The sequence below is a fragment of the Ranitomeya variabilis genome, chromosome 6 (assembly GCF_051348905.1).
Source record: "Ranitomeya variabilis isolate aRanVar5 chromosome 6, aRanVar5.hap1, whole genome shotgun sequence".
Classification (NCBI taxonomy): Eukaryota; Metazoa; Chordata; class Amphibia; order Anura; family Dendrobatidae; genus Ranitomeya; species Ranitomeya variabilis.
In genome coordinates this window covers 479829533-479842315 of record NC_135237.1, presented here as the reverse complement: position 1 = coordinate 479842315, position 12783 = coordinate 479829533, and the positions used below count along the sequence as shown (strand labels likewise).

At 47.0% G+C, this 12783-nt stretch overlaps 1 protein-coding gene across 4 annotated transcripts in view; it reads left to right on the top strand.

The window, feature by feature from the left end:
- Window positions 1-12783, top strand: part of STAU2 (staufen double-stranded RNA binding protein 2) — a 702362-nt gene that overhangs the window by 150697 nt on the left and 538882 nt on the right. For all 4 annotated transcript variants that reach the window (XM_077270664.1, XM_077270662.1, XM_077270663.1 and 1 more), the window contains one exon: window positions 2062-2221. In XM_077270664.1, the coding sequence (XP_077126779.1) occupies window positions 2062-2221 (160 nt within the window). The remainder of the gene's footprint in view (window positions 1-2061; window positions 2222-12783) is intronic.

Below are 12783 nucleotides of genomic sequence, written 5' to 3'. Positions count from 1 at the left end.
TGGCATCACAGACTTGGCCCTATCCTGGATCTCATCATACCTAACAGACCGGACCTTCAGCGTCTCCCACTCACACACCACCTCCTCACCTCGCCCCCTATCTGTCGGAGTCCCACAAGGTTCAGTCCTAGGGCCCCTGCTCTTCTCCATTTACACCTTTGGCCTGAGACAGCTCATAGAATCTCATGGCTTTCAGTATCACCTCTATGCTGATGACACACAGATCTACATCTCTGGACCAGATATCACCTCCCTACTAACCAGAATCCCTCAATGTCCATCCGCTATTTCATCCTTCTCTGCTAGATTTCTGAAACTTAACATGGACAAAACAGAATTCATCATCTTTCCCCATCTCACGCGACCCCCCCAAGAACCTATCCATTACAGTAAATGGCTGCCCACTCTCCCCAGTCCCACAAGCTCGCTGCCTCGGGGTAATCCTTGACGCTGATCTCTCCTTCAAACCACATATCCAAGCCCTTTCCACTTCCTGCCGACTTCAACTCAAAAATATTTCACGAATCCGTACATTCCTCACCCAAGAATCTGCAAAAACCCTAGTCCATGCACTCATCATCTCTCGCCTTGACTACTGCAACCTCCTGCTCTGTGGCCTCCCCTCTAACACTCTCGCACCCCTCCAATCTATTCTAAACTCTGCTGCCCGACTAATCCACCTGTCCGCCCGCTATTCCCCGGCCTCTCCCCTCTGTCAATCCCTTCACTGGCTCCCCATTGCCCAGAGACTCCACTACAAAACCCTAACCATGACGTACAAAGCCATCCACAACCTGTCTCCTCCATACATCTGTGACCTCGTCTCCCGGTACTTACCTACACGCAACCTTCGATCCTCACAAGATCTCCTTCTCTACTCCCCTCTTACCTCCTCTTCCCACAATCGTATACAAGATTTCTCTCGCGTATCACCCCTACTCTGGAACCCTCTACCACAACACATCAGACTCTCGCCTACCATCGAAATCTTCAAAAAGAACCTGAAGACCCACCTCTTCCGACAAGCATACAACCTGCAGTAACCACCGATCAACCAAACCGCTGCACGACCAGCTGTATCCTCACCTACTGTATCCTCACCCATCCCTTGTAGATTGTGAGCCCTCGCGGGCAGGGTCCTCACTCCTCCTGTACCAGTTATGACTTGTATTGTTTAAGAATATTGTACTTGTTTTTATTATGCATACCCCTCCTCACATGTAAAGCGCCATGGAATAAATGGCGCTATAACAATAAATAATAATAATAAATCCACTTTTTGCGATCATGTAAAGGAGCCACATGCAGGCAATCATTTAGTAGCCTGTTAAGGGGCCAGCCACACTTCCATTGTCGTGGAACGCTTGCTTATATATGATCACAGCGAATGTCTGGCCGATATGCCGACCAGAACAATGATTTTTAGCTGCGCTTAAAAATCATGCCACCTAACAAATTGGCAGTCTGTTTGCACTACCTGATTATCGGGAATGAGCACTCCAAGAAACGCTTGCTCCTGATAATCTGCCAGTGTAAGAGCACTCTTAGCTGGCCATATACAAGGCGAGCTTGCTTGTGTTTTTAATGGCGGGAATGGAGTGCGCACCTGCTGGACTCCTCTGATGACGGATTTTCTCCCATAGAGACTAAAGGATCAGCAGTTGCAATTGTACTTGGAGAGTTGGGAACCTCCATACTGACACATTGGTCAGGTTTACCTGATCCTAATGTCTTAGGCCAAATTCACACGTTGAGTAATTGAGTTTTTTACCTGCAGTATTTTTATCCAAATTCAGGACTGGGACAGTATAATAGAAACCCGTGCACCACTTCTGCATTTTTTTTACGCACTCCAGTATTTGTAAGCCAAAACTAGAGGTAAAAACCCCTCACCAAACACCTAGCGAGTGCACGTGGCCTAAGGGGTCCTTGTGACAATGGCACAGTTCTCACTGGGTATAGGTCATGCCTACTGCACGCTGCGATTTTGGTTTTGTTTGTTTTTTGGTATATTTGTTTGTGCCGATGTAAGTAAAATCATTCTCTTCCTATATCTCTTAGGTACCTCTGCCCAATGCTTAAGACGTTTTACGTTCAGCTAACTGTGGGAAACAGTGATTTTTACGGAGAAGGAAAAACTCGCCAGGCAGCTCGACACAATGCAGCACTGAAAGCTTTGCATGCCCTGAAGAATGAGCCGATCCCGGAGAGGTCCTCGCTGGTAAGTCTGCGGTAGAATAAAGGATTGGGCATGTTGAAATCAAACAGCTTGATCCTTGTACCTTTCCTCCCGCCTCCCCACTAATATCTGTCCGTGGAGAGACGGAAAACTCTATATGTAGAAGATAGCCGGGCAGTCCCCCTGACTGTACTGTCATGTAAGGGGACCTCTACTTCACAGATCCATCATTGTGAACAAAAATAATTGTGTAATTAGCATTAGCAAGGTGACATTAACCCCTTATTACCCCATATCCCATCGCTACTTGAGAGTGGGAAGAGAGAGGCTAAGCACCGGAATTGGCGCATCTTACAGATGCGCCATTTATGGGGCGGCTGCTGGCTGGTATTTGCAGCCAGGAGGGGCCAATATCCATGGTCCGTCTCTAGGCTATGAATATCAGCCCGCAGCTGTGTGCGTAGCCTTTCTAGCTATAAATTATAGGGGGACCCCACGTCATTTTTTTGGGGGTCCCCTATATTTATAGCCAGTAAAGGCTACGCACACAGCTGCGGGCTGATATTCATAGCCTGGAAGCTCCATGGGTATTAATCCCTTCCCAGGCTACAAACATCGGTCCCACAGTCGCTGGCTTTCCCTCTATGGCACCATTTTTTTTTGTATTTTTTATTTAATTAAACATTGAATTAAGGCCGAGGTCAATACTGCCGTGGGCACTCGGGACCCGAGCATTCAGCTGCATAAAAATACATGCAGCCGCACACTCTGGTCCCAAGTGACGGCGGCAGTGCCGGGTATTAAGATGCGAGACTCGTTCGAGTTTCTCGCATGTGTGATCCATTTATCGTATCTATTTATCGTATCTATCTATTATCTATCTGTCGATGTATCTATATATCGATAGATATATTCATAGATAGATATATCGGAAGATAATAGATATATCGATAGATAATAGATAAATACTATAGATAGATCGATCGATAGATATGATAGATAGATACGATAGATGTCTATCGTATCTATCTATTGTATCCATCTATCATATCGATCTGTGTGTGTAAATGGATCGCCCCCAGGCACAGGGCAGTGGGGTACTCGGTACCGGGTCCCTTCTGTCTCGGTTCTGGGGATGTCACGGTGGCCCGACCCGGTCCGTGGCCCTGCTAAGGGGCGCCCAATTAAAGGTGTAGTTAGTTGTTTGTACGGTGTTCGTGACGCCACCTGTGGTGTTCGGTCAGGGTGACCGACGCTGCTTAGGGGTCCGCTGGGGTGATGTTATGGCAGCTAGATGGAATACCTTCCCACAGGTGAAGTGTGTCCCCAGGGCTTCCCAGTAAGGTAGATGATGATGGTGTAGGTTGCAGTAAATGACGAGGACACAGGGTTGCAGTCTCTTTTCCTCTTTAATGAAGACTTCAGCATCCAAAATCCAGAGCACTGCTAACAGGGCTGGCTGAATCCGGCCGGTCCGAAGGCACATCCAGAGTTCCCTTTGCAGGTGGAAATCAGTGCCTTCCTACCAGCGCCTGTGTGCTGTAGTACCTCCCTGCTAAGCACCACGGGATAGTCCTCACAACTGTCGTGTATGTTTCTGATATTCTCTCTCTACGTCCCCCAGATGATATGGATAGGACGACCCGTATGACGGGGAAGGCCTGGAGCTATTTTATAGGGACCCTAGAGACGCCCCTCTCCCACAATTTGCCTCTGTTGTCTTCATTATGTTTAAGGTTGGGCAGCCAACTTGGAATTAACTGTCCTGCCGTAGTTTGAAGTAATGCGTAGAGCCTATTACTCCCTCGGTGTTCCGGCCACCGGCTACGCGCCTCAGAAGGATGTTGCCGATCTTAAGGCAGAACTCCTCCCGGTATTATCTCCTTGTGCTGTGATCTTGTTTCTCACTTCTCCACAATATACTCCGCTTCTTGTCCTTTCTTAGGATGTTGCCGCAATGGGGTGCAGGCGCAGCTCCGTAACGTTCTATCTCTTGCTAAGTCTCTGCCAGGATCCCACCCCTGACAGGGACCTCTGTCTGCAGCTCAGATGTTCCTCCTTCTCTCCCTGTCTGCCTGACAGGTCTTCTCTGGCTCGAACCCAGGTAGCTTTCTGACTGACTTCCTATCCAACCCCGAGTTTTACCCGAGTGTGAGGAGTGGCCTAATACATAGAACCTTTTGCTCCCCCTGGTGGCCGGAGTGTGAAGTGTAGTGTGTGACTGTGATACCTGGTCAGGTGAACTCCTTTAGTGCCATCAGACGTACCATCACTCCCCCTGGTGGAAGAGCGAATACTGCAACGGCCAGGACTCTGGGGCGCTGCATAAACATTATTCTTCAATGGAGTATGTAAGGCTGGTTTCACACTTGCGTTTTGATCTGCAGCGTTTGTACTGCAAAAAACGCATGCGTTTTTTTCCCTATGTTTAACATTAAAAACGCATGTGTTTTTTTGTACGCGTTTGGCCGCGTTTAACGACGCATGCGTTTTTTTGCTGCATGCGTTCTGCCGCAGAAATGCAACATGTAGTAATTTCTAGAGGCGTTTTTTTTGCCGCAAAAAAACGTATTGCTGTCTATGTAAACGCATGCATTTTTAAGCACATGCGTTTGGTTGCGTTTTAAACGCATGCGTTTTCATAGAAAAAAAACAGAAAACACAATGAAAAGCCACCCCCCACCATCAAGGTGATAACGGGATCCAAACCCTAACCCTACCCCTAACACTAGGGATCCTAACCCTACCCCTAACCCTACCCCTAACCCTACCCCTAATCCTACACCTAACACTAGGGATCCTAACCCTAATCCTACCCCTAACCCTACCCCTAATCCTACCCCTAACACTAGGGATCCTAACCCTACCCCTAATCCTACCCCTAACACTAGGGATCCTAACCCTAATCCTAGCTATTTCTATTTTTAGTGGGTTTTCTAGTTGATTTTGATGATTGGCAGCTGTCACACTTCTCAGCTTGCGTTTCAAAAACGCAAACGCTGGAAAAAACGCATGTAAACGTGGCAAAACGCCACGTTTTTTTTAACGCATACGAAAACGCATGCGTTTAAAAAACGCAGCGTTTGCATGCGTTTACATGCGTTTTTTCACCACCTGCGTTTTTTTTTAAAACGCTGCAGATCAAAACGCAAGTGTGAAACCAGCCTAAATTAAGAGGTTGGACAAGAAATGACATCACAATTCTTTTTTTTGTGTATCTTTATTTAGCCTGCAAAAACACACACAAATCCGCATCAAAAACAGAGGTGACCTGCCAGTGACCTCAGGTGCACATTTGGTGCAGATTTTACCTGCATCAAATCCTGAGCAAATCCTGATCGTGGAAACATACCCTTATGCTGTGTGCTGAAAAGACGCGCTGCATGTCCGTTTACGCAGGTCTGCCGCCTGCGTGTTTTAGTCTACGTTCACATTAGCGTTCGGCGCCGTAGCGTCGGGAGCCGCAGCGCCGCCGCATGCGTCATGCGCCCCTATATATAACATGGGGGCTCATGGACATGCGTTGTGCTGCGTTTTGCGATGCATGCGTTTTTTTGGCCGCAAGCGTTGGGCGCAGAAAACGCAGCAAGTTGCATTTTTTTTGCGTCCAACTTTCGGCAAAAAAGGACGCATGCGTCGCAAAACGCAGCGTTTTAGCGTGCGTTTTGTTGCGTTTTTGTTTGCGTTGTGCGTTGCGTCGCCCAACGCAAATGTGAACGTAGCCTTAACGCACAGTGGAGACAGGATTTCGTGAAATCCCCTACACTATGCTGTAACATCTGGACGCTGCGGGTTTGATGCTGCTGTTCTACGCAGCGTCAAACCCGCAGCGTTTCCTGACCGTGGAAACGCAGCCTAAGCTACATAAAGATATGCCAAAAAAATAATTGTGATGTCATTTCTTGTCTAACCTCTTCATTTACATAATCCATTGAAGAATAATGTTTACACACAGAGATAGATAGATAGTTCTATAATAATAAAATGGTATATAAAGAGTTAGGCCGGGATCTCACCCCTAAAAGGTAGACCGATCGTTATAGGGGGACCCCAACGTCATTTTTTGGGGGGGGGGGTCGCCCTATTTTTATAGCCAGTAAAGGCAAAATATACAGCTGCGGGCTGATATTAATAGCCTGGAAAGATCTATGGGTATTAACCCCTTCCCAGGCTACAAACATTGGTCCCCCAGTCGCTGGCTTTCCCTCACTGGCGCCATTTTTTTTTTTCAATTAAACATATTTCTTTCAAGGCCGGGGTCCCACTTGCGAGAAACTCACACGAGTCTCTCGCCTCAATACCCTTCACTACCGCCGGCACTCGGGACCAGAGCGTTCAGCTACATAGAAATACATGCAGCCGCACACTCCGGTCCCGAGTGTGTGTGTCTTTATTTAAGGCCATTCTCACACATGCGAGAAACTCGGACGAGCCTCGCATCTTAATACCCGGCACTGCTGACGGCACTCGGGAGCAGAGCGTGCTGTTGCATGTATTTCTATGCATCCGCATGCTCCACTCCTGAGTGCCGGCGACAGTGCCGGGTATGAAGATGCGAGACTCATCCGAGTTTCTCGCATGTGTGATAACGGCCTTAAATAAAGACACACACACACAAAATCCGCGTTAGGCCGGGGTCACACTTGGAAGAAACTCGCATGAGTCTCGCACCTCAATACCCGGCACTGCCGCCAGCACTCGGGACCGGAGTGTGCGGCTGCATGTATTTCTATGTAGCTGAACTCTCCGGTCCCGAGTGCCAGCGGTAGTGAAGGGTATTGAGGCGAGAGACTCGTGTGAGTTTCTCACAAGTGGCACCCCGGCCTTAAAAGAAATATGTTTAATTTAAAAAAAAAAAAAAAAAAAAAAAAAAAATTTAAAAAAAAAATGGCGCCAGTGAGGGAAAGCCAGCGACTGGGGGACCAATGTTTGTAGCCTGGGAAGGGGTTAATACCCATAGATCTTTCCAGGCTATTAATATCAGCCCGCAGCTGTATATTTTGCCTTTACTGGCTATAAAAATAGGGGGACCCCCCCAAAAAAAATGACGTTGGGGTCCCCCTATAACGATCGGTCTACCTTTTAGGGGTGAGAGACCCTTGTGCACTTTAGGGAGGGTATAAAACACTAGTATTGTTAATGTCTTCTGTGTCATAATGTCCCTTTCATTTTTAGATATTAATCCCCTACTGAAAGCATCTGATAATAAATCATTCACTCCTGATGTGCCTAAACAGTGGAAATTCCCCAATTATAACTGAAACCCTAATCCAAACACATCCCTAACCCTGAGACACCCCTAACCCTAATCCCAACCCTATTCCCAAACGTAAATGTAATCCTAACCCTAACTTTAGCCCCAACCCTAACCCTTGCTCTAACCCTAGCCCTAACCCTAACGGGAAAATGGAAATAAATACATTTTTTAAATTAAATTTTTCGCTAACTAAGAAGGTGATGAAGGGGGGTTGATTTACTTTTATAGCAGGTTTTTTAGCAGATTTTTATGATTGGCAGCCGTCACACACTGAAAGACGCTTTTTATTGCAAAAAATATTTTTTGCGTTACCACATTTTGAGAGCTATAATTTTTCCATATTTTGGTCCACAGAGTCATGTGAGGTCTTGTTTTCTGCGGGACGAGTTGACGTTTTTATTGGTAATATTTTCGGGCACGTGACATTTTTTGATCGCTTTTTATTCCGATTTTTGTGAGGCAGAATGACCAAAAACCAGCTATTCATGAATTTCTTTTGGGGGAGGCGTTTATACCGTTCCACGTTTGGTAAAATGGATAAAGCAGTTTTATTTTTCGGGTCAGTACGATTACAGCGATACCTCATTTATATCATTTTTTATGTTTTGGTGCTTTTATACGATAAAAACTATTTTATAGAAGAAAAAATTATTTTTGCATCGCTTTATTCAGAGGACTATAACTTTTTTCTTTATTCTTTGATGACGCTGTATGGCAGCTCGTTTTTTGCGGGACAAGATGACGTTTTCAGCGGTACCATGGTTATTTATATCCGTCTTTTTGATCGTGTGTTATTCCACTTTTTGTTTGGCGGTATGATAATAAAGCATTGTTTTTTGCCTCGTTTTTTTTAATTTTTTTTACGGTGTTCACTGAAGGGGTTAACTAGTGGGACAGTTTTATAGGTCGGGTCGCTACGGACGCCGCGATACTAAATATGTGTACTTTTATTGTGGTTTTTTTTTTCATTTAGATAAAGAAATGTAGTTATAGGAACAATGTATTTTTATTTTTTTTGCATTTTTTTGGGGGGGGAATTTTTTTTACTTTTTTTTTTTACACATGTGAATATTTTTTTTTTTACACTATAACACTGTCCCAGGGGGGCATCATGTTATAGTGTAAGATCGCTGATCTGACAGTTTGCACAGCACTCTGTCAGATTGGCGATCTGACATGCACAGCTCCTCCAGGCTTCCCGGCACCTGCCCTGAGCAGGCGCTGTGAAGCCACCTCCCTGCAGGACCCGGATGCCGCGGCCATTTTGGATCCAGGCCTGCTGCAGGGAGGAGGAGGTAAGAGACCCTCGGAGCAACGCAATCACATCGCGTTGCTCTGGGGGTCTCAGGGAAGCCCGCAGGGAGCCCCCTCCCTGCGCGATGCTTCCCTATACCGCCGGAACACTGCGATCATGTTTGATCGCAGTGTGCCGGGGGTTAATGTGCCGGGGGCGGTCCGTGACCGCTCCTGGCACATAGTGCCGGATGTCAGCTGCGATAGTCAGCTGACACCCGGCCGGGCTCCCCCCGGGAGCGCAGCCGATCGCTATGACGTATTATTCCGTCGAGGCTCAGATAGGCCCAGGTCACCTCGACGGGATAGTACGTCTAATGTCAGAGAGGGGTTAAAACAATTAAGGCACATTAAAATAATAGGAGATAAATATCCTGGTAAGAACCTGGCGGGTAGCATATAGTACACATGTTCAGCCTACTTATAGGCAACCTTGTTGTGTATTGTAAGAGATATTCATAATAAAACATAATAAATAGTGGATAGCCTAATACAAAGCCTAGCAGGTGATGTGGACTACGTATTACACCTGCTTGTGGTCTCCTGCAGGCTAAACCATTCATCTGGGGGGACGTGACAGAAAGAGCAAGCTGGAGCCGAAACTGGAGGCGGATCGAGACGTCCAGGAGCGAATGAAGGAGGAGGGTGAGATGGTGGCGAGTGACTGTGAGCTGCTCTTCAGGGGGGTCGTGTTGCCTGCAAAGATGTTCTGCTTGCTTCGGCCTGTAACCTGGCCACCAGGTTACCGGCGGAGGCTTCCAAGCCCCCAGGAGGCGCTGGTCCTGTTGAAAAGAAGCCTAGTATTAAAAGTAAATAAGCAACAATGCTGGAGGCCCACGGTGATGAGAAGGATGCTGGCATAGCGCAAGAGTGAAAGCAAATGACAAGAAGAAAGAAGCATGTGTGCCCTTGTGAAAGGGAATGGAAAAAAGGCATAGAGGAGAGTGACCCCTGCTAGTGGAAGGAAAAAACAAAAGCCTACAGCCACACCACGTCTCGTACAGGCCCGAACTCACCGGATCTCAGAGCATATGCTAAGCAGGCTCAGGGATGGGTCAGAACTTGGTTAGGACGTCTCCCATCCAAGCACTAACCCAAGCCGACCCTGGTTAGCTTCCCGAGAAACTTAGCAGGCTCCCTAGGGCTTGGTCGGTCTCCCATCCAAGCACTAACCCAAGCCGAGAAACTAAGCAGGCTCCCTAGTGCTTGGTCGGTCTCCCATCCAAGCACTAACCCAAGCTGATGCTGCTTAGCTTCCCAAGAAGCTAAGCAGGCTCAGGGCTTGGTCAGCACTCGGTGAGGACGTCTCCCATCCAAGCACTAACCAGGCCCGACCCTGCTTAGCTTCCAAGACCAGACGTGATCAGACGTGTTCAGGGTGGTGAGGCCTTAGGCAGAGACAGGCCTCTCATTTACTGCTTTTCTACTTTGCAGTCTGGCTGCCCTGTCCTGTCCAGTGCTCAGCAAGAGGCCAGTAGAGTAGCTGCTGAGGGGGGGGCAGAGGGGGCCACTGCTGTGACGAGGCAGAACACCGCATAGGAGCAGAGCAGTATAATGTCTGCTCCAGTCTGACGCTATTAGCACAGTGGCGGCTGCAGTCTCCTCCTGCAGTGAATGGTTCTGACCTGATGATGATGAAGCTTTTCCTGGTTGCAGTTTTTCTTCACTCTGTGCACGCTGGGATTGGCTCAGGCACGCTGGGTCCTAGTGCCCACACCGTGCATTTCACCTAGACACTTCCTGGTCCTGCCTGCAGTGCAAACTTTATCCGTAAGTGGGGATGGGACTTACAGTGTTCATTTTAGGACATGGTCACAAATCAAAGTCAAACATCAGAAATACTCTGTCTGATATCTGATTCTGATACATGAAATTAGTAAAATTAGCTAAAATTAGCCCCTGGGATCACTTGAGCTTGTGGTGCAATGGTAAGGCCGGCGGCTGTAGTCTCTAAGACGCAGGATCCGTTTTTTTACCGCCGATCCTTTTTTTTTTTTCTGCCAGATTGGTTTTATTTTTCTGCCGGATCAGTTTGTTGTCCGGATCCGTTTTTTTTCCACCAGATCCGTTTTTTTCAGCTGGATTTTTTTTTTTTCTGCAGGATCCGCTTTTTTTGTCAGATCCGTTTTTTCCGCAGGATCCGTTTTTTTTTCCGTCGATCCGTTTTTCTTCCGCCGGATCCGTTTTTTTTTCCGCCGGATCCTGTTTTTTCCCGCAGGATCAGGTTTTTTTTGCCGGATCCGTTTTTTTTCTGCCAGATCGTTTTTATTCCGCCAGATCCGTTTTTTTTTCCATTGATCCGTTTTCTTTCCCGCCGGATCCGTTTTTTTCCGTCGATCGTTTTTTTTCCACCAGATCAGTTTTTTCAGCTGGATCCTTTTTTTTCCGCAGGATCCGCTTTTTTTGCCGGATCCGTTTTTTCCGCAGGATCCGTTTTTTTCCGTCGATCTGTTTTTTTTCCCGCCGGATCCGTTTTTTTCCGTCGATCCGTTATTTTCCACCGTATCCGTTTTTTTTTCTGCCGGATTTGTTTTTTTTTTTTTTTTGCGCAGGATCCATGTTTTTTTGCCGGATCCGTTTCTTTCCGCCAGATGCGTTTTTTCCTGCGCCAAAAAAACGGATCCGGCAGAAAAAATTGGATACGGTGGAAAAAAACGGATCGACGGAAAAAAATGGATCCGCCGGAAAAATAACGGATCCAAAAGAAAAAAACGGACTTGGCTGGAAAAAAAACGGATCCGGCGGAAAAAAAAACGGATCAACAGAAAAAACGGATCCGGCCGACAAAAACTGATCCGGCAGAAAAATAAAACCCATCTGGCGGGGAAAAAAAGGATCGGTGGTAAAAAAGCGGATCCTGCGTCTTAGAGACTACAGCCGCCGGTCTTACCATTGCACCACAAGCTCAAGTGATCCCAGGGGCTAATTTTAGCTAATTTTACTAATTTCATGTATCAGAGTCAAGTATCAGAATCAGATATCAGACAGAGTATTTCTGATGTTTGACTTTGATTTGTGACCATGTCCTAAAATGAACACTGTAGGGAACTAGGTTTATTATTGTGTGTAATAAACTCTCCTTCATTCATGACTTCTTCCTTTCTAACTCTATTAATCTCCTGGCTCTTACTGAAACCTGGATCCAGCAGTCAGACACAACCGCTGCTGCTGCTCTCTCATTTGGTGGACTACACTTTTCTCATACCCCAAGATCAGACAACAGAGCAGGTGGAGGCGTTGGTCTGCTCCTTTCACCCAAATGTACCTTCCAAGTTATCCCCCAAGTACCCTCACTTGTATTCCCTTCCTTTGAGGTCCATGCTGTCAGACTCTACGTCCCCTTCTCCATGCGAGTGGCGGTGGTGTATCGTCCTCCCGGCCCCTCTCACCAGTTCCTGGATCATTTTGCCACCTGGCTTCCACACTTTCTCTCTTATGACACCCCCACCCTCATCATGGGTGATTTCAATATCCCAATTGCTTCTCCCCTCTCCCCATCTGCTTCTCACCTTTTATCTCTAACCTCCTCTTTTGGCCTCTCGCAGCATACTAACTCTCCAACACATGATGATGGAAACTCCCTTGACCTGGTCTTCTCCCGGCTTTGCTCACTGGATGATTTCACAAACTCCCCTCTCCCGCTCTCTGACCACAACCTTCTTTCATTCTCTATCAAGAACTGCCATCCCGCTCAGGTCACCCCCACTTTCCACACTTATAGAAACATACAGGCCATTAACACCCAGAAACTTATGAAGAACTTGCAGTCTTCATTGGCCCCAATCTCCTCCATCTCTTGTCCTGATTCTGCTCTGAAGCATTACAATGAAACCCTGCAAAGTGCCCTGGAAGAAGCTGCACCTCCTATACATAGAACAACTCGGCACAGACGGCGACAACCGTGGCACACGCTGCAAACACGTTTCCTGCAGCGGTGCTCCAGGTGCGCCGAACGTCTGTGGAGAAAATCTAATCTGCCCGAAGATTTCATCCATTATAAGTTCATGTTAAAAACATACAACTCTGCCCTTCACCTCTCCAAACAAACCTATTT